The 20,272-nt window shown below is 34.3% G+C and overlaps 2 protein-coding genes across 7 annotated transcripts in view; one reads left to right on the top strand and one right to left on the bottom strand.

The window, feature by feature from the left end:
* CTNNA3 (catenin alpha 3) overlaps positions 1-20,272 on the top strand; it is a 422,209-nt gene that overhangs the window by 109,235 nt on the left and 292,702 nt on the right. The gene's annotated exons all lie outside the window — the stretch shown is intronic.
* Positions 14,418-20,272, bottom strand: part of LRRTM3 (leucine rich repeat transmembrane neuronal 3) — an 83,912-nt gene continuing 78,057 nt past the window's right edge. For both annotated transcript variants that reach the window (XM_085230256.1, XM_003207873.5), the window contains one exon: positions 14,418-16,033. In XM_085230256.1, the coding sequence (XP_085086382.1) occupies positions 15,824-16,033 (210 nt within the window). In that variant the 3' untranslated portion in view covers positions 14,418-15,823. The remainder of the gene's footprint in view (positions 16,034-20,272) is intronic.

Here is a 20,272-nt window from a genome sequence, read left to right as displayed (position 1 = left end):
CTAGTATATTTATACCTTTCCTTGTATATTGCAGTTTCTTATTTGTTGTGTATTTCAAAGTCACCTGTTTCTTAACTAGGTTTTTATTTTAAAATTACCTAAGATTGGTGGCAAATAAGGTCAGTAAAATTACTTGCATTGTTACTGCCATTTAAAAAAGTTTGTAATCTTGAAAAATGTATCAAATCTGAAGTATTTATATCAGAAAATGTTTTTGAAAACAAAATTGTGTTTTTTCTAAAGAAACTAGCAAACTTGAGACAGACTGAAAAATGCATCTGTACCACAGAATCGTTTGTTCTGTTAAAAAGCATTCCACAGAAGTGTTTCCCTCACATGTCACAGACGTGTGTGAATGTGCAAACCATCAGCAGCTCCGTAACTTTGTTGGCAGCTTTGGAGGTTCCTGTGATTCTTGTGCCATAGGTGATGGTGCTTGCTGCTTCTTACTGTACCACTGCTGTATTATACGTACTGAGTTTGGCAAGGAGCATAGTCAAACCATCCCTGCTCTCACCAGGGGTGATTTCAGTCTCTTACTGAGACTACTAAGAAAGTGGGGGAAGTCTAATAATCAACTTTACCTTGCTAGTACAGCTGTGGAACTTCATTTCTGTGGGTTCCCTGAATGTTATTTGAAAGTTTCTGCTTCACCGTGGGCTTGTATCCACAACTTCTCAATACAGGACACATTTGGATTTGAAGCATGTTTGGATCTAAGCATGTGAACTGTACATGAGAATGGCACCTCGCAAACAAGGTGTCTGGTAATGGGGGGATAACCTAAGACAGGGAATGAACTGTAATCTGCTGAGCTTTCATGTTCTCTCTCTTGCTTAACTACCTACAAAACAGTGTGTAAGACAGAGTCATGTATTGACATGGATGGGGAAGGTCTGGCTGTAAGAAAGACAGGCTCGGTAGCTGAAACTTGTGCAATTGCATCTGGATAGATTTCAAATTGTAATTGCTGTTCACTTTTGTGAGCCCAAACACTGGAAATTTAAAAACAGAAAAAGGGTGGAAAATGAGGTGTCTTTATTGCTGGCGTTGTTCTGGATCTTACTCTTGGTCTTGGCTCATGTATTTGAGTGGTGTGGAGTACTAGTGCCTTGTTTTATTTATGTATTATGTGGTCTTCACCAGCAGGTTAAGGATTTTTCTTTTTTTCCCCCTGAATTTCTAAACAGCAATATGTGTAAACATTGCTTTTATTCAAATATTTTTCTGTGGAAAGAATGGATTAAAATGTTTTTTACTCTCTTTATATTATTTTCTGAAACTGCTCTTACAGAGAAATTTGTAAGTCAGATGTAGCAAAATATAAACTGTATAAATATCAGTGTATGATGTGTGGGTGGAAAGCATCACTCGAATCTTGTCTATTCAGGGTTTTAATGACTTTATCAAATATGATGTCTTCAGGAAAAAAAAAAAAATCCAGTAAAATTAGTATGCCCATATGGCATATTATGCTGGTGTTTACAGAAGAAAACATGTAATTCTCGTAATTCTCTTGTTGATATTGACTAGGTACTTCAGGTGACTTTAAATACTTTTATAGTGAGCTTTTATACTTTGTAAGTATAATTGAAAATTATTTTTCTGCTGTTGGCTTTGTCAAAGAGTTATAAAGGGAAATTAGATATTAAATGTCCGGGAAGAAGATTGTAGTGTGTTTAAACAACAAAAGTAATCGAGCAAATTTCCTGAATAGATTTACAGATAAAAAATAAGCTGCAGTTAAATTTACCTGACTTTGTGGTCTTGCAGAATTTCTGGTAAACTCGGATCAAACATGAACTAGAGATATATAATAAAACGTTTTCCATTCTTAAGCTTTGTTTTTCATTTAATGATTCTGAACCAAGCTATTTCTAGGATTAATCCGATCTTAATTTAAGGGCTTTCACTGCAGCAATGTAGAGTGATGACCAACTCATGACTCTGCAGAGGATGATTCTGTACAGTAGATTCTAATTTGAATTTGATATACCTAACAGCAGATGAAGTATATCAGATTGTTGAAAACTGTTTTCAGTTTTTAAGGAACTTTCAATGAAGTAGCATTTCCTCTTCCCAAGTTGAAATAAATCCTTGATTGTGGTGATAAAAAAGCATTAGAAGAAAATATAACGAATGCTTGTTTTTGGAATATCCATCTATCTATTTAATACATACATATATAGATGTATATATTTTACAGTTTGTGCAAAATTACTGTTGTCATGTGAAGTTTTTCTTAATCACTTTGCTGTTTTCTTAAGAAACTTAAACTTATCATTTTTCTAACCGTCAGTATGCCATTTCTAGGGACACTGCTCAAGTCTGGTATTTCAGAATGCATTTCTATTGTCTTCATATAGAGTAGCTGATTTTTCTTCAAATATATTTCTAAATTGTAATTGCTTTCAGATTTGAAGATATTTACCACTTTATATAAATGTTCTTATTTAAAAAAAAATCACTGATCCTTTAAAGTTATTGACAGTATAAATCAATAACAAATCCAAATTTGTATCAAACAGGATTCTTGTTTCTAAGCAAGCCTTAACTTCTTTTGAATTTTCAAATTTGTCTAAAATTACCGTGTTGCTAAAAACAAATACTTTATTGGTAATTCCTCAGATTTAAGAAGTTTACATACTAGCTACACAAGATGTTGTAATTCTTCACTTATACCAGCAAATGTGACTTCTCTCTGAAATGGAACTAACTGCGTAGTTTATATCTGACTTGTCAAATAATTTCTTGCCTAACTTCTATTGTTTTCATGAGGAATGAACAATGGAGTTTCATGTGAAGTAAGTTATAATGACTTTTGATGAAATCAGTACAGTATTGTAAAAAGTTGCATAAGAAGCTGATTCTTTCTTTACTGTTCAGCTGGAACTTAAAATGGTGATTTAAAAACTTCAGCCAATTAGCGACTGGAGACCAGAGAATGTTAATTAAAATTTTGCAATTCCATTTTTTTTTTCTGAAAGGACAAATAAAAATTTGCACTTCCCTTTTGTTTTACCTTTTGTTTCGATGTGTTATTTTTCCATAGTTCTTCATCTGATGTGCTACTCTTTTTTGTCTAATTAACTAAAAATTAAAAGGAAGTACTCATTCTTGTGTTATTGTAATTGTGAGTAGTATGTGATCAGAAGGCTGAAAATGTAAACAGAAGGGCAAATTCTTACCAAATTAATTTAAAAAACAGCAAAAGAAAAAAAAACCCTTTCAAGATCAGATGGACAGAAAAACTGCCTCTTGTGGTTATTTTTAAGCCTGTGGTGCCAACTGGCACATTTTGTTTTTGTTGTAGAGTGTGTGGGGAAAATACGTGTCTCACATCAAACAGCTGCAAAGTTTAGTAGCATACATTAAGTAAAGTAAATTATTCTAATTACTCTTCTTACTGAAAGATCGTTGCGATCTTAGGTTACCATGTTTTGTTGTTTTTTTTTTTAAATATTGTTTCATTACCAGAAGCAAAAATTAAAGAAAATTTATACAAAGATAGAAGGATAAGCCAGCTACCTAACTAAAGGCTGTATTTAGCAATAATCTAGGATTATCTTTTCTATTCAATGTTTCTATTTTTTTCTAAACCTTAACATCGAATATGAAGAGTTATCTGTCTGTGAAAGGAAATAACAATTGAAGGAATTCCCCTTGCTCCTTTCTTTCAGAATATATTTAGCTCTTTTGTGGAGAAATGAAGATTAATAGTCAGTTTGAATCCCATGAGAATAGGAGAAAGTAATTTTAAGCAATAACTTAATGCTTTGCTATGTGATACGTTGGCATAGAAGAGCAAGAAGTTTATCTCTCCAGAGAAGTCCCATCTCTGTCATCTCTCAGGACCTCAAACTGTTCCTTTTCAGGATGGAGAGCAGCCCTGCGTGAACCTGCAAGTTGCACCTACTGCAGAATTGAGGGCTCATGAGAGAACTGTGAGAAGTGTTTTCACAGATTTAACTTAAGCTGTTGGCATGAAAATAGTATGGCTGACAGTGATTCATCTGACCATATTAGTGGGAATTTTTTTTTACCCTACCCTACCATATTTATAACTACATTAGAAAGATTTGTCTAAATTTAGTATTTCAGAATCCACCTAACAATTTTATATCCCATAATCTGTTCATGAACTTGAACTTACATGCAAGAAAGAGCTGATTGAAATTCTGCTGTACAAGATTAAATGAAAATATTGCATTTGTATATGTTTTCTCATACTTTTTTCTCTGAAGAAAGCTATTATGCATTGTAAAACAACAACAGCAAAAACCAAACAGACAGCAGTATAGCCAACAAAAAAGAAATTTCTAGCATTTCCTCTGACAGAAATTTGCAACAACTTAAGAATATTAGTAAAAAAATCAATAAATGATATTTAGTATTAAATGTTACCATTGTACTCAGTGTTTAATATGTATTGTTTTAATAATAATCAAATAATTGTAGAAGTGTCAGTGTTGCTTTTCCTAGTGTCTATATGCAAAAGGTAATAATACTTTGCCTTCTTTTGACTCCAGAACACTATCATGACTGACATTTAGTCAGCCCAATGAAAATCACTAACAGGCAGAGAAACAGCCAGTTTGACAGACCGTATGTGTTGTGAAATGTTTATGCTCTCAGTGTGTTCTTTATGCATTTAATATGCAGCTCACTCTGAAAGTTATGCCTCTTATTTACTTCCATGGAAAGTAAAAGAAAGAAAGAGCACAAGAACATTGTTTGATAGAGCAAATTCTCAGCTATAAAATACTAGTTTAAACATAGTCATCACCATTAGCTGATTTGCAAGAATGAGCTAATCGAGACAATCGTCATTTTGTAGTGTGACAGCTGTGCATGGCTATCCAGATTGTGGCTGGTCTTTCACGTCACTGTTTCTACTGCTGAAACGCACCATGTACTGCCTCACTGCATTCACATTCACTGGTTGGTCTCTGTAAGCATTCAACAAGCGTCAGTGAATGTCAGTGGGTGCCATTTTTTCACTTTTTTTTTATTGACCTACCTGTTCAGGTTTTCACAGTAAAGATCCCTGTATAGTGAATGGTTGATATTTAATGGACAGCAAAGAATACGTATTTTTTATTGGGTGGAAATCTTGTAAATATAAGACAAAAAGGAGCAGTTCTTCCAAAAGTTCTACTGGAGTGTTAGACAAAAACTAATGAATTTATTCTAGAATAAACTAGTTCATTCATCTGCTTTACTTGAAGCTCTTTTTTTTTTTTTTTTTGTTCCAAATTGTGTTTGGTGGTTATGAGGGAAGAAGGGCTTCATTATGCGTCAGGCTGTTTTTTTTTCCCTATAGGCTTCAGAATCTAAAAACATACTATCAAATGTCACTATTTTATGTGATGTATTTCACTGTTTAAAACACAGGCTTTTTCCTGAGTTGAAATTAAATTTCCCGTCAGTAAGGAAATAACATGATTGATGTACTATTTACACTTGACCAGCTGCTAATGAATTCTCATTCAATATCTTGTTGGCTTGTGCTGAAGTAGTACATAAAGCAACCTTGAAAATAGCCTCAAGTTCCTAAAAATACAAAAAAGAAAAAATTAACTTATTCTGACACTTTTGATGTATGGGCTGTTATATAAGCTCTGACTTCTGTTCTGGGATTACGTGATTGATGGTATCATTTTTGCTGTTTGATTGTGTACTATTTACTGAATGTTACTGCATGTTGTATTTTGGCTATGAGGCAGGGAGAAGGGTTGCTAACTTTTCTTATTGGTCTCTGTTAGCCCTTGTTCAGATAAAGCCTTACTGGAGGAAGGGAGCATGCCCTTTGAGCACAGCTGAGCCTACTTGGTTGAGACCCACGCCTGCAGTTTCCCAAGCTTGGGATTGTGTATCTCTTGGAGGATACTTCAGAGAAAGAAAATACTTTTTCTGTGGATCTTATGGGATTACATCCAATTTTTGCATCTTAAAAAATAAAAGCACTGAGAATACTTAGCCTGAGTACAAGTTTGGAGAAAGGATATGTTATGAGCAGAGGAGGCATTATATGATCAACACTTGATTTTTAATTTCTTTTATCTAGCAGAATAGATTTTTTTCCTCTTACACAATTGTGTTGTGATATGGTTTACCTTCAGTGGCCAGAAGTCTTTTACTTTTCATTAGGAGAAGGTAGAGGGGACTCCATCTCAATTCTGACTGAGAGGGACCAATCACTGTAAAGGCTTCTAATTTCAGATTTTAAATCTCTTTTTGGATGGGTTGGCTCTTTCAGTATGAGTTGGAAGGAGATGTTCTTCTCATTAAATATGCTTTTAAGTATAGGAGAAATTTCAGAAGGTTGCAGCAAGTACTTCACTGTGTGCTTAGCTAATGTTTGTGGCTATTGCTTTTCTCAAACTGTGCTAAATAAAACTCTAATTCTTCTCTCTGCTGCTAATACTCTCAACTATAGAAAGGCCAAAATCCCAATTACTTTTAAATGTCAAATCTGCTGAGGCCAGTGGTGGAACTTGAACTGACGTTAGTGGAGCTACAAAGTCTCTTTGTTTCTTAGAGTGAAACTTATTTCTGTGGATATAAAAAGGAGAGCTGTGTAGTGTCTGGTACGTATATCTTTTTAAACGGCTCTTTTCAACTTTTTAAAGAGAATAGTTTTTTTGCTGAATACTTAATGCTGTGCTTTTCATTGTTGCCTATATTGACAGACACCCACATGCAATACAATGTCTTATACCTTTCTTAGAAAAAAATACTTTTTTAAAATGCTATTTTTTTTTTTTTATAATATGAAATTATGACCTCTTTGATGTTTTCACTTTTCCTCTAAGCAGTTTTGCTATTTTCTTTTTCTACTGACATTCATGCAAGATGGAAGAATTTCTGCAAGGCAGAAGCTATTTCATTGTTTCTGCACTCTATAGAGAAAGTTCTGGCTTGACTTACTGTTTAAGCTCAGCGAACTAGTAAAAGAAAGGAGTTGAATAAAATGTTGTGATTCATCCCGTTTTCCTCACTCGTTATTTATCAGTATTTTGTTGCAGGTGAATTTTCTGACCAGAACTAGTTTCTATATGGCTCCTTTCATCTCAAATTGCGTGTAACTATTCAGTCTATGCTGCTTCTCCTTTTAAGGAGCCTTATTACCTACAGGCTAATATAATCTATCTTTTTCTTTAACAGTTTCCCTTTTCACTCTACCCCAAAAGAAATTAGAAAAGATTCATAAGATTCTTCAACCCATAAAGTCTGCCTCATCATCCCTAAATCATGTATATCTGACTGCAAAGCTATGATTTTTATATGAATTTTGAGAGCATTTTATTTTTTCTGTGTGCTTTTACAAAAGACAAAAGATGCATTAAAAACAAGAACAAAAACTACTGTTTTGAAACTTATTTCCACAGAGTAAGAGCCATTTTTATGTCTCTTAAAAGAAAAACTAATGTATCTACCTTGATGTCTAAAAACAGAAGTATTCTATCTGAAAACATGCCACCAGTTCATATGGCAGTCTCTCTCTGTCTGTCTGTTCTCTCCATACGTGTATGTGTGTGTTACTATCCTATCCTTCTCATGCAACATAACATCTTATTTGCCTTTTCTTCTGAATGGCAGATGAAGTAGACAGCATGTTGAATCTAGATGCCATTGTGTTAACTATTTTCCCCCTAGAGGATTGTATCTGATTAATGTAAACAAGCAGTTTAATCTGTACCTTCCTATTTTCATTACTTCCAATTTACTTGCTTTTATTAGCCCACTACCATGCTGGCCAGTGTCATACTTTGGTCAAGTTCTTTGAAATTATTCACAGCCAGATCTTTTCACAGAATCTCAGAATTGTTGTAAGGAACCTCTGAAGATCTTCTAGTCCAACCCCTGCCAAAGCAAGGCCCCTCTAGGGGGGAACTTCATTTTATGTCTGCTTCTCTTACTGTTTCCTATTTTACCTTTCCTCATGTTTAGCTATTAATCTCCCCCTGCTATAGATTAAAAAAAAAAAAAAATCTAATTGGATGTATTTTGCAAAGTTTGTGGTGTAGTAGAAGATGGTTTCCAGTGAAATGATCCGTTTTTGGACAACTTTAAAGGAGATATTGTCTTTCTGCCCAAGTAGTAACTATAAGGATCTCAAGAGCTGTTACTGGCAGTTAGCACTTCCCTTTTCTCATTCTTAACTGCTGTTTTGCTTATTTATCTTTAATGTCTGGCAGACAGAACTGAAAACTTAGAAAAGGAGCAACTTACAACTGATAACTAAGCTGAAATCTTACATGGGAACTGCTGAGTCATGGCCTGAACCTCTGATTGTTCACTTGAGGTGAGCAATGAGTCAGCTCTGGGAGCACAGGTGAAGGCAATTCACCTGTGCTGCAGGAAGGGGTGGAGCCTGGCTCACCTCTCCTAGACCCATTTAAGGGCTGACTACAAGTGGGGAAGGATCTCTTCTGGAGATCTTCTCCTCTGGAGTTTCATAGTGAGCCCAGGATACGGGTAAGCATTCTATCTATTCTCTTTGCGCATAATAACTGCTTAGCTAAACTCTCTGGTATATTTTGTAATTATAACATCTGTACGTTCATTGATTATACATCAGTAAATGCCACAATTTATAATTTAAGCATCAGTCTCTTATAACATGTTCTTAGTTTTTGAATTATTTTCCAAAGTTTCCATTATGAGTTAGTCTTGAAAATTGTGCTCTTAATGGGAAAGTACGCCACTAAGTTGTATCAGATTTTTGTCTGCTTTTGATGAGCAAACATTATGTATTGTCATGGCTCCACGTACTTGGATTTTCATACGAGCAGATTTTGCGTCTGTACATCATGAAAAGTTCTTTTTCTCCCTCTAATTCTGTCTTTGATTTACTTTCCCATTTCCCTGGGTTTCTCTAAACTCTTAGGTGAGCAAGGTCAATAGCAGTAACGATTGTTAACAAAGAATCTCTGATATGTTTATTTGCCTCTCAGAATAGTTAGACAATAGAGATGTAAGTGTTTGTAGATAGTCTGTCTGCTTTTTCTCTGTGGTCTTACTGCTTCCGGTTCATGCATATAAGGCCAACTTTATCACTCTTAATCATTTATATGATGCTGTCCTACTAATTACTCAGATGTACAGAAGATATTTAATGATAGAAAAAAATTGAAGAAAAACGATTTTATTAGCAAGGAAGGCAAAAGTCTTTTTCATGATCAGGTTGATTGCTTCTATGTGTTCAGTCCAGAATTAAATTGAATACTTCTATCTCTTAATGCTTTAACAGCCTGTACATCCTTTTAAAACCCAACCTAAAATATCTTCAACTTTAGCTCCATACAATTGTTTAGAACTTCTGTGTTTTTTTCTGCAGGATAAGTTAGTTGCATTCGAAATATCTTCTATCCCCTTTATTTACATCTGTCTTCACAAGTGACGTACAATTATACTTGCATTTAAATTGCTATTTTAGGTATTAGTTACCAATTTGTGTTTTTTTTATTCCAGGACTAGTATAGTTTTGTGGTGTTAAAGGTATTTCTGCATAAGTTCTTCCTGTAGAATTTTTTTAAAACAAGACACAGCACAAAACTTTACAATAGGCCATTAATGCTTGTTTCTGAAAGCAGAAAATTTCTTTCTGTGAGAATTGAAATGCAGTAAAAAGTACAGTAGAAATAATTTTCATAAGACTTCTTGCATATTACATAAGGGGGATCTTAGAATATAGTCTACTAGAAATAATCTGAAATACGTTTTCAATTTCAGTGGGTAGAGGTTTTTTTTCTGCTAGAGAAATGTGGAAGCTGAAGAATTCTATGGCAAAATGTACGCAAATATTGAATGAAAGAATGAACAAGTTCCAAGGAGTTGAGCAGCAATTTTTATTACGGTTGGCACTTGAAATTTAAGTGATAAGATAACCTTAAACAGGTTGACTGAACAGCGATGGATCTTATGCTGGCTTGAGATCCAGTTATCAGCGAGATTCCTACTATTTTTGCAGAAATAAAGAAATGGAAGAAAGATTCAGGGAATATGCAGCATAGAAATCTCTTTAAGCCCAGAGTAGGTAAGTTCCTTGCATAATTTTTATGAATTCTAACGTTTTAGAAATGGAAATAGGAACTAAATCAATACTGCTTATTCTCAAACAGCATCACTTTGTCCCTATTTATCATCTTAAAGCTGTTTTTAAAAAATATATTAGTCATTTCACATACACTGTATTTATATTTTTGAAAACTTGATATTTTGGAAACTCCAGAAGTAATGCCTCCTATTTTTTTTTTTTTTCCATGGAAGCTTGCATGCTACACTCACTTAAAAACAAACAAAAAACATGTATAGCAGCAGAAGTGATGACTCACTGTCACCACTACTGAAACGCAGCACCCACCACCTTACTGTGCGCGCTTCCAATGTTTAATCTCAATGAGACTCCATAAAGGTTCAGCAAATATCAATGAATGTGAATGGATACAATTTTTTTTCTGCATGGAGGAATTCAGTTCCACACCTTTACCTCATACTCACTTCTGTTTTGCCAGACTGCCCCTCTGCTGCTATCTGTAACACAGCAACAAAATATAATGCAATCCTCGCATGAAGGTTTCACCTCTGCTGCTGTGGACCAACATAATAAAATAGCAAGTATTACTTTTATAGCAGCCCATGTATTTATGAAGTCCAAATTATTTGACTTGGAAATATATTTAATTGATGCAGTCACTTTGGGATTACCTTGGAAATAGAGCTATTGCTGAATTGCATCCTCCATAAAAGTTTGTTTCTTATGAAATAGAAAGTGAGAAGTACTGTATAGAAACTGGAAAAACTGTTCTGAAATGATGAACTTTCAATTCTTTCAGTTTTTATTACAATAAGTTTTTGTCTGCATTGGTCATTTGATATTAATAGAATTGTGATGCTGATCCAGAGAAAGTCCATATGAATGCAACGTTAATACTTGCTTGTAAATGACCATGATTACACGTGTTACACTGTAGTGGTGGCACTCACAATTGTATTAGATCTCTAATATAACAGGACTGCATATAATGAATACATGTTGCAGACTCCTTTCCTGTTATACAACTGGTGCTCTGTTGTAGTTAATCATCTAAAGAGATGATTTTAAGAATGATTTATTTGCATACAAAATTGATGTTGATAAAGTAGACTTTAAATTCTATGCCATATGGGATTTTCAGTTTTACATGCTGCACTTCAGATCCACATAAAAATTCTCAGCAAGGTTCTAGTGGCAAACTGTTAATTCCTTAGGTATTCATTAAAATAACATTAATCATGAACTCTGATGTTCAAATTGATTTATTCAGAAACTTTATAATTCAAATGAATCAGGTTCTATAATTAGAGCAGAAGGGTAGAATTTGGCCTTATGTTATCGTAGCACTATCAATTCACTTAAAAGCTAGAATTTTTTTTTAGGCATTTAAAGAGTATTTGTTTTAGATATGAATCACATAGTCCAGCCTGCATGGAATGAGATTCATGCATCTATTTCTGTGTTGAAGAGTGTTTTGCAATACTTTGTAAGAAACACGGTTGTTTCTTCTGTTCGCATTCAAATTTGTGATGGACTTGAGAAAGTTGAAAAATTATTCTGCTTTCTGGTGTACTGAATATTGACTGTAAGTAGCTCCCAGTGGGAAATCTGATCACTAAGTCTATGGGCTTTCAGATAATATCTATGCTGGCTAGATGGATGTTATTCAAACTACCAGAAAGTTATCAGTCTGTCATTACTAATTATATGATAATCCTATTTCTTTGTCAAATATGGAAGTGAAAAATATTTCTATTACACTGTCACTCATTTGTACTAGAACAAAGAAAAAGTGACTTTTTTGTCAAAGTAAACTTACTTTTTGCGGGACTTATGAATATTAAAAATTCCTATGACTTCAAAGGGCACTCAGGAAATTCATAGAGCTATTAAAACGCCATCTGTGGCTTTCTAAGTCCCTACCCTACAAATGGCTGATGTCTGATGGGGCATTCTGGGGAAATATTGCTGCGTGCATTCTTTGGATCTCAGAGAAACCTTTTAATTGTGTCATTTGACATCAATTTTAGTTAAGGATTAAAAATAAATTAATTCACAGTTTCTCATTAAAACTTACCACAGTATCATTAGTATTACTTTTGCTAGAGTTATCAATCCCATGCTTTTCCACTGAAAGTCTCTAAAATCTTTAGGAGGAAAACAGGGCTGTAGGCATTAGCGTTCTGAGTTACATTAATGTCTGATGCTGGAACCTACACGGTTGTAAGTACAGCAAGGTAGTACACAACTTCTGAGGCTGGCATGTTTGTTGTAGTTTGTTGTATGTTGCCATTTGTGATGCATCTCGATCATTATCTAGCTTTTATTTTTATATTCCTTGGAAATAGCTTGTATAAAATATTATACTGTAATTTTTGATCACTTTTTAATTGAAACAACCATTTGCTTATTTGTATTGATGTTATTTTGGTGTTTGTAATTTCAATATTTTAGAATGTATTTAGGGTGTTTTGCAATATGTGGTGATCTGTCAGATTAATCATAAATCTTCATCTATACCTTGTTCCTTAGGGAAGGCCTTCATTTAAATACTTGTGCTCAACTTCCCAATGGCTGTTTGAGTTCTGTAAACTACTGTATAACAACTATCCATTGATGGATAGTGTGAATTGTTGCTTATTGATTTGTTTAAAATTGGCTGGTTTGTATTTATAGAGGTTACCCTATTTATCAATCCGTATATTTTAAGCATAATAAATTTGTTCAGCTCTTTCTTGATAGAATAGTTTACCCAGGTATCATAGTATCACTTAACTGAGAATGAGATTAGTATTGTTAGCTACATCTATTTCTATTTTATGAATCTAATTGCAAAGGGAAATGCTATATCAAACTTGCTTGTAAGTAAGTATTTGAATCCACAGGCTCAGCCTACTTTCTTCCTGCTATATTATAGCACTAGGGCTTTTTTATATGATTCATTTTTTGTTCTATTTACTATTTCCTTGTGGTCCAAATCAGTATATAGCCAACAGTAATATTCTGGAAACCAATGTTCATACACCTAAAGTAGGATCTAAAGAGTAAGTCTTTTATCTTGGTTAGCTTTACCGATTTTTTTTTTTTTTTTTGTATCTTTATTTTGGGAAGATACTTACCTGACATTTAATTCCTTGTAGACTTCCATCCTGCTGAGAATAGCAAGTTCCAGGTTGACATAGTCCATTTAAAAACAAAAAACACAAAATTCAGTTATAGGTATAGAAACGCTCTTCATTTGGTGTGGGTATGTATGTATTCCATTTTGTGACTAAGGGAGATGTGTCTGTCTGTCAGGGCACCGGAAGCAAACGTGACATCAAAGACCTAACTGGGTTACAGAGGGCCGAGCTGGGTTACAAATGCCCAAGGAATTGACTGAGATAGTGCTGCTGCTATTTGTCACCTTGTTTTTCTTCCATTTTCAATTGATATCTCGATTTAATGCAAATCTTCCAGGAGGGGTATAAGACATGCCATTAATATATGCTTCATTATGAGGAGAAAGTAGCAAAGGGAGAAACATTTGTGTTACGTAAAAGTGTTTGTGTGTACACAGTTGTTTCTTCAACCAGATTTGACAAAAATAATTTATCTTAGCGTAAGAAAGATTTGACAAAAATAATTTATCTTAGCATAAGAAAACTCATGGCCCTAAATTCATTAGAGAGTCTAATAATAGAAAATATTCCCGTTGTACAGTTCTTCACCAATTAGAAGTATTTGGAGCTTTTAATCACCTGTGTACTTTGAGTAATAACATCATTGCCAGAACTAAACTCACACTGTGAGGGCAGGGGATCAAAGTAAAGAATGAGAATAGAGTAAGAGTAACTGAAATAAGATGATGTTGAAGCCTAACAGCTCAGACCAACTTTGTTGAACAGAATGACTGAGCATTAAACTTTAAAATAATTTTGAAATAAAGCAGTTCACTTCTTCCTGGAGTACAAATGTCACTCAGCTCCAGAATTATGCCTGCGTTTTTTCTCCATTTATAATTACCAAAGTATTTTCAAACTATGCGTAGTGAAATTGCAGCGCTGAAGACAATGACTAGAAATTCAAGAATACACATACTAAAGATAAGAAACTGAAACGTTGAGCTTTAAGATCAGTCTTTGAAAGACAAGTAATGTTTTGAATAGCAAATAATTTATGCAAAATATGTTATAAAATCTAAAGTGCTAAATAAACAATACAATTTTGACATTTCAAAGATAGCGAATGAAGATTTTTTGACAATATTTTGAAGCTGTTTTTCATTATAGTTGCTTTAGATTTTGTGAAAAGAGCTGAACTGTAATTTTAAATTTCAGACTTCTGCTTTGAAGCTACATGAAAATATGGTGAGATAAACATTCAGAAAAATATATTGTGGTTATATAATTTCTCTTTATTATAAAAAAGTTGCTTCACCATATGAAACATTTTTCTCTTGTATTTTGGAAGGCTCCTGTTCCCTTTCATATTTCACCCAGTCAGCATGATATAATATGAATCTAATTTCTGTAATCTTTTATGATTACGTCTTGAGGGTTGTGTTGTAAAAGTTAAACAGCACTGAGAAGTCTTGAAGATTCAAAACAAAACAATGGGATATAAGAATACTTCAGTATTAAATGGTAAACAAATAAGCAATGTAGTAATCATTAAGACTTAATACTACATTTGTTGTATTCAAAGATTTTTTTTTTCCTCTTGAGTCAATGTGTTAAAAGACTGTGAACCTTCACCATTGGGTCAAAATAAACATATTTTTCTTCCAAGTAGAGGCTTCTTGATTTTGAATAATATTTTATATTCTAGAACTGGTATAATTCCAACTTTGAGGGCTTGTTTCTGTTACTGCATCTGTAAACAACTGTCTGATAGAAGAAGGTTTTGGCCCTTGTATCTTTACACTTAAATACCTGATGTGGCAGGCCATCCTTTCAGAACAGGTTTTGTAAAGACAGCTGCCTACTGAAGCCTCCTTTTCATTTTGTCTTGCAGAGCAGTGAGACTTAACAAAACTTCATCAAGAATGATTTACAGTTCCACATATAAACTCTGTTCTTAAAATACTGTTCATCATTACGTTTTTCTGATTTTAAAAATCAGGCTGTATGTATTCAGGGAAGTCTGAGGAGAACTGTGAAATTTTTGTTGGCTTTCATTTATAAGAAAAATTGGCTATGTATTTCAAGAATTTCTTTGACGTCTGAGTAGTTAAATCATCCTTTTGGTTAATACATTACTTCTGGAATAAGTAGATAAAATTCTACACTTTTAACATGGTAAAAATGGTGCATATTCTGCAAAGGACAGAATTTTAGGCTAGGTTTCTGGGCACAAAAGCAGTAATAAAATGATCCCTACAAAACAGAGTAACTGAATAACACAAGAAATAACTTCTGTTAATTTAAAACTTTAGAAACTGAAACTTGTAAGATGTAATTAAATTATGGTACTGTACATACCAGCTGTTCTTGGTAATTGAAACTTTACAATATGAAAAATACATTACATCTGTACAGTTTATACAGGCAGGTAGGATGAGTTTTGAAAAAAGATTCATTTCAAGGATCATACTTTTAAGTCAAAAAATACTGCACAACTTAACTAATTACAAATTGTAGACTTGAAACAATTAACCTTTGTGGATCTTTTAAAAATTAAACAGGGATCCTAGAATCCATATTATGTCTTCTCACTTCTTGATAATGTTACATAGAATTTGGTTGCAGCCTCTGCTACAGGGAAAAATATAAATCACCACTACCACCAACCCCCCATAAGTTAAGCCAGCTGCTGACTGTGTTCCTTGATTCGTGCTGCTGTTGTTATTGTGCTCAGATCCAGATCAGTTTCTAGGTGTGTTTCCGCTGCTTCTTCTTGGGTGTTTGAGTTGTAGGCCTTGTGGGCAAGCAGTTCGTGATGTACTCCACAGTAACTTATCGTGGGCTGATCATAGGCAAGAAATGTTGACACATTCATAGCCAGTGGTATCTGGGGGAAAAACAAAGATGAAAAACAGCCAGTTGCCATGGCATAATCCAATTCTTCTTGCCTGAATCTGATGTTGAGGTAATGGTCTGTCCAGAACACTGACTAAAGGTGAATGTAGTTCTACATGTGAAAAGATCTTTTATTTCTCTCTACCCCTCTATTCTCTCCACCCCAACCCAACCCTGGTCTTTCCTAGAATATTTTAAGCCTACTAACTATCACCTTTGATCTTATATGAATACAAATGGGCTTGAGGGTGTGAGTGATATAGGAATCAGAGGATTGTATTAAGAAGCAATTGAATTCGATCTATAGGATATAATCAACCACTGCTAAAACCAATTTGTCAATGAAGAGAAAGGGAAGTGACCCTATTGGGGATAAATACAGTATTTGAATTGAAATTTAAATGGCTTTTCAGGTTAAAAATGGAACTTGCTTGAGTAACTTTCAGTGTGTGCAGTATCTTTGGTCTCATGGGAAATACCCACAGAGCAGCACACTTCTGGTTACTTGTAGCATCATCATAGATTTGAATCTAGCAACTTTCAGTAAATGTAGGGCCGTGTTAGATGGCAGCTTCAACCTCTTTTGTGCTATGGCATCTGAAAACCTGTCTTTGAGCAGATTTGTCTCAAATGCTTTAGACTGAAAAGTTATTACTTTTCAACTGCTTTTTTAGGAATTTTCCACATGGTTCAGCATAGAATTATCTAAAATATTACTTACAATACCTGGTTAGACTTTGATTTATATGTATTTCTACTTTCAGATTTAGTTTTATACATATTAGGGTAATCAAAAGATTAAAAAGGACACTTAAGTAGAATGCAAAATCTATTCATTTTAGGCAATTTGCAGTATTCAGTGCTGTTATAAAATTTCCCATATTTTACTTCTGGTCTACTCCTCCTCTCTTGTTGCATCTTCTTTCCTTCCTTAAGTATGTACAGCCTTTTGTTTTTATTTCCTGAAATACCCAGGTTCTGACCATTTGCAATGTTTCTGTTTTGTTTAAGAATTTGTAGAAAAAGAATTCCTGGTCACTCCAGTTCACACCACAGCTCATTTGTAAGCATAATGAGGGGCTGCTACCTGCTGCTGTGTCTCTCTTGTTATAGTCCTGGTCATGTTAACCTTCATGACATGGTAATTAGATTAAAAACAAACAACAACAACAACAACAACAAAAAACAATAAAACCCAGCCCTGTCTGTATTTCCCTTGTGTTTTCCTTCTGATAGTGCTGGGTCTATAAAAGTTCTGCCTTTATATACCTCCAATTATTTAAACTTTAAAAAAAAAAAAAAAACAACAAAAAAAAAACCACCACTAAAGTAGTAGTACTGTAGCACTTGTATTGATAGCTCTCATCTCTTTAACTACACTGTTTCATCACTGGTGGTGTGTGAACTTCAGATTGTTTAGGCTTAGATTAGGTAAGCATCCAAAAGGACTAGGCTTATCTCAGATTTGCAGTTTGAAAGCTATAATGTACTATTCAGGGAAGCATCTGTCCTGCAAGCTGAATTTCATTGTTTAGTATTAAATTTCTGTACAGTGTTGGGGAGAAAAAGTTCCAATAACCTTATATTTTTCTGTTAAGAAAATCTAAAACTTTAGGCTTGTTTTACGTAGAAAATGTAGCTAAAAGATGTGTATATAAAACTGCATAGCAAAACAGAATTTAAAAATTATTAAAAAAAAAATCATTATGTTCAATTCTGACAGGAATTTAATCCAGTTTTTGGCATGCGAATGTTTTAGAATGTCTGCTTTAATTCTCATAGGAACATGAAAACAAAAGTTGCCGCATATCAAAAATAGTTTTTTTTAAGAAGGAAGGAAGGGATATAGACAGTTTTTTCTGACTTGTCTCTGGCAATTATGAAGAGCTGCAAGAAGCAGGATATTTGTTTGAGATAGCAGAAATATATTTCCTGCTAAACAGATGTAAACTGATAGATGGGGAATGCTTCTAACAACAGATAAGTATCTTGGTAGTCAACAAATATGGGTGAATTTTTAGCAAAAACATGCTGTATTTATTGAGCTGTTGGTTTCCTGACAGTGTTTTTATCTGATTGCTTGACCTTGGCTTGACTTTCGTAAGAAACAGAATTGCTTTTTTTTTTGTATTGCATTTAGACTTAAAGGAAATATTTCCAGTTTTTGGTATTTTCTTGAACGTGATGCATATGTGGTGTTCAAACTCCCTGGGAGTGAAATTCAAGACTCAGTCAGAGAACCCTGGAAGTGAAGGCTGTGGAAACTAAACACTTAAGGGCATACCTGCAGATCTGCAGTAGCTTAAGGATGTAACCATGGATTAGAATAAATGATAACGAACATATTTAAGAAACCTTACCTAAACTGGCTCTTCCATGAATCTCAACAACTTGATTTCAGACTTTGAATTTCAAAATGAAATCCACTTGTATCTTCATTTGGGAAATCCTTTCAAAATCCTAGTTTTTTTTTCCTGTTTTCCAAACCTATGAACCTCACTGTTGAATGCTGCTTTAAGCAAATCATTACTGAAGCCTTTTTAATCGTGTTTAAAATTCAGCATTTTCCAGATATCTTTGATTCTTCTCTGAATAACTATTTTTCACTACCTTGTTCATTTGTAAATCAGTTATGTTGTTTTTGCTTCTTGCACAGTCCCCTCTTAACTTTTCAACTTGTCTAGTTCAAACTTCATGAAGTCATCTTCTTCAGCACGATTAGAAACTCTTACCTGTTCTCCTGAAGTGCACTCCGTCCTATTTCCTCATGTTTCTCATCTGCACGTTTCCTATCTCATTCCCTCATTTTGCTTCAATTTCTACCTTGCACAAAAGGAGGCTGGAGTAACAGTTTTCCAGGTTTCTCCATCTGTCTAATTTCATTATGGTCTTCCACAAGTGACCTTTTTGTTTTCATATGAAATGTTGCAGGAGAGTGTAATGCTTATCCCAGATTTTACCACAGAATGTTCATAACATTTTTTCCAATGTCCTGTTCTCCTTCCCAAGGGGGACTAATTTTTACCAAATCCTTTTTGTTTGCCCTATTGCACTAACATTTTATAATAGCAGTGCAACAACTTGGCTTTTACTTTCCCTTCTCTTTCAGTAAGATAGTGAGAAATACTGCATAAGGATGTAATCCAAAACATGCTCCAGCGCTGCTGATGTATTACATACAGCAGTTCTGTGAATTTTTGGTCTTGTCTGTCAGCAGCTACGTCACCTCGTGCTGGCAGACTAAAACCAGTTTTATATGCACATCCAAATATAAGTTAGAAGCTTTGCAGTTGCTCTCTTTCTCAGCTGTCTATAATAAGGTGAGGATGTCTTGGAGTATTTGAAGTAAAATTAGAATTCTGGTTTATTGATTGCTACATAAGACTTAACAACAGTATTCATTCCAGCTTCTTATTTGGCTTCTCCTTGAAGCATTTCTTAAAAGTAAAATGCTAGGATGGCTGCAAGGTTGTTTAATATCTTCCCTCACTGCCTTCTGCCCTGCACACCTACATTTAAATTCTCTGTGATTTAGACACATCTTGCTTGTAACAAGTCCCGTATTTCATCTCTCAAGTAGCATATGCAAGGACTTTCTGTGAAAGCCCTGGAACTGCCTAGTATGAGTAGTTGTGAAAAAGAAGCCAATTTCTTTCACCGTCTGCTTCTTCAAGCAAGTATTTACTTAGTGCTGTGCCATGAAACAAGGGAAAATTAAACTCAAACTTCTGTTAAAGGCATAGATAAACCTGTTACAGCCAGCTCGTGAGAATCATGGCTTCACAATTCAGATTCTCTTATCTCCTCTCACAAAATGCAATTCAACTATGGGGGAGGTTACCAGTAGATACTTCTTTTGATGGTGGTGGTGTTTGTATATGTTGTGAGTGACCTTATTGTAGAGAAATGAGTAACTCAAATTAAATTCTGAGCTCTTTGAAGAGCTGTAAATGATGAGTGCCTGCAAAACTTGCCAGTCACTTTTAAGGATCTTGGTTTTTCTTTAAATATGAATAACTTGTATATTCTAAGGTGGTTGTTCTTTAGAACTTGTGACTTCATATTTGAACCTTTTAATGTCCTTACTCTGGCCTGGGAAAGAGCAATATTTTGTTAGATCAATTGGTCAGCATGCTGACAGAAACGTCACAAGGCACTGGTGTTAGTTTGCCCAATTTTACCTGTGAGTGGCATGGAGGTGTTGTACAAGAGAAGGAAGCACAAAGGGATA

This window comes from Meleagris gallopavo, chromosome 8, assembly GCF_905368555.1.
Source record: "Meleagris gallopavo chromosome 8, MGAL_WU_HG_1.1, whole genome shotgun sequence".
Taxonomy (NCBI): Eukaryota; Metazoa; Chordata; class Aves; order Galliformes; family Phasianidae; genus Meleagris; species Meleagris gallopavo.
The sequence above is the reverse complement of the archived record's forward strand: the minus strand, read 5'-3'. Positions and strand labels throughout refer to the sequence as shown.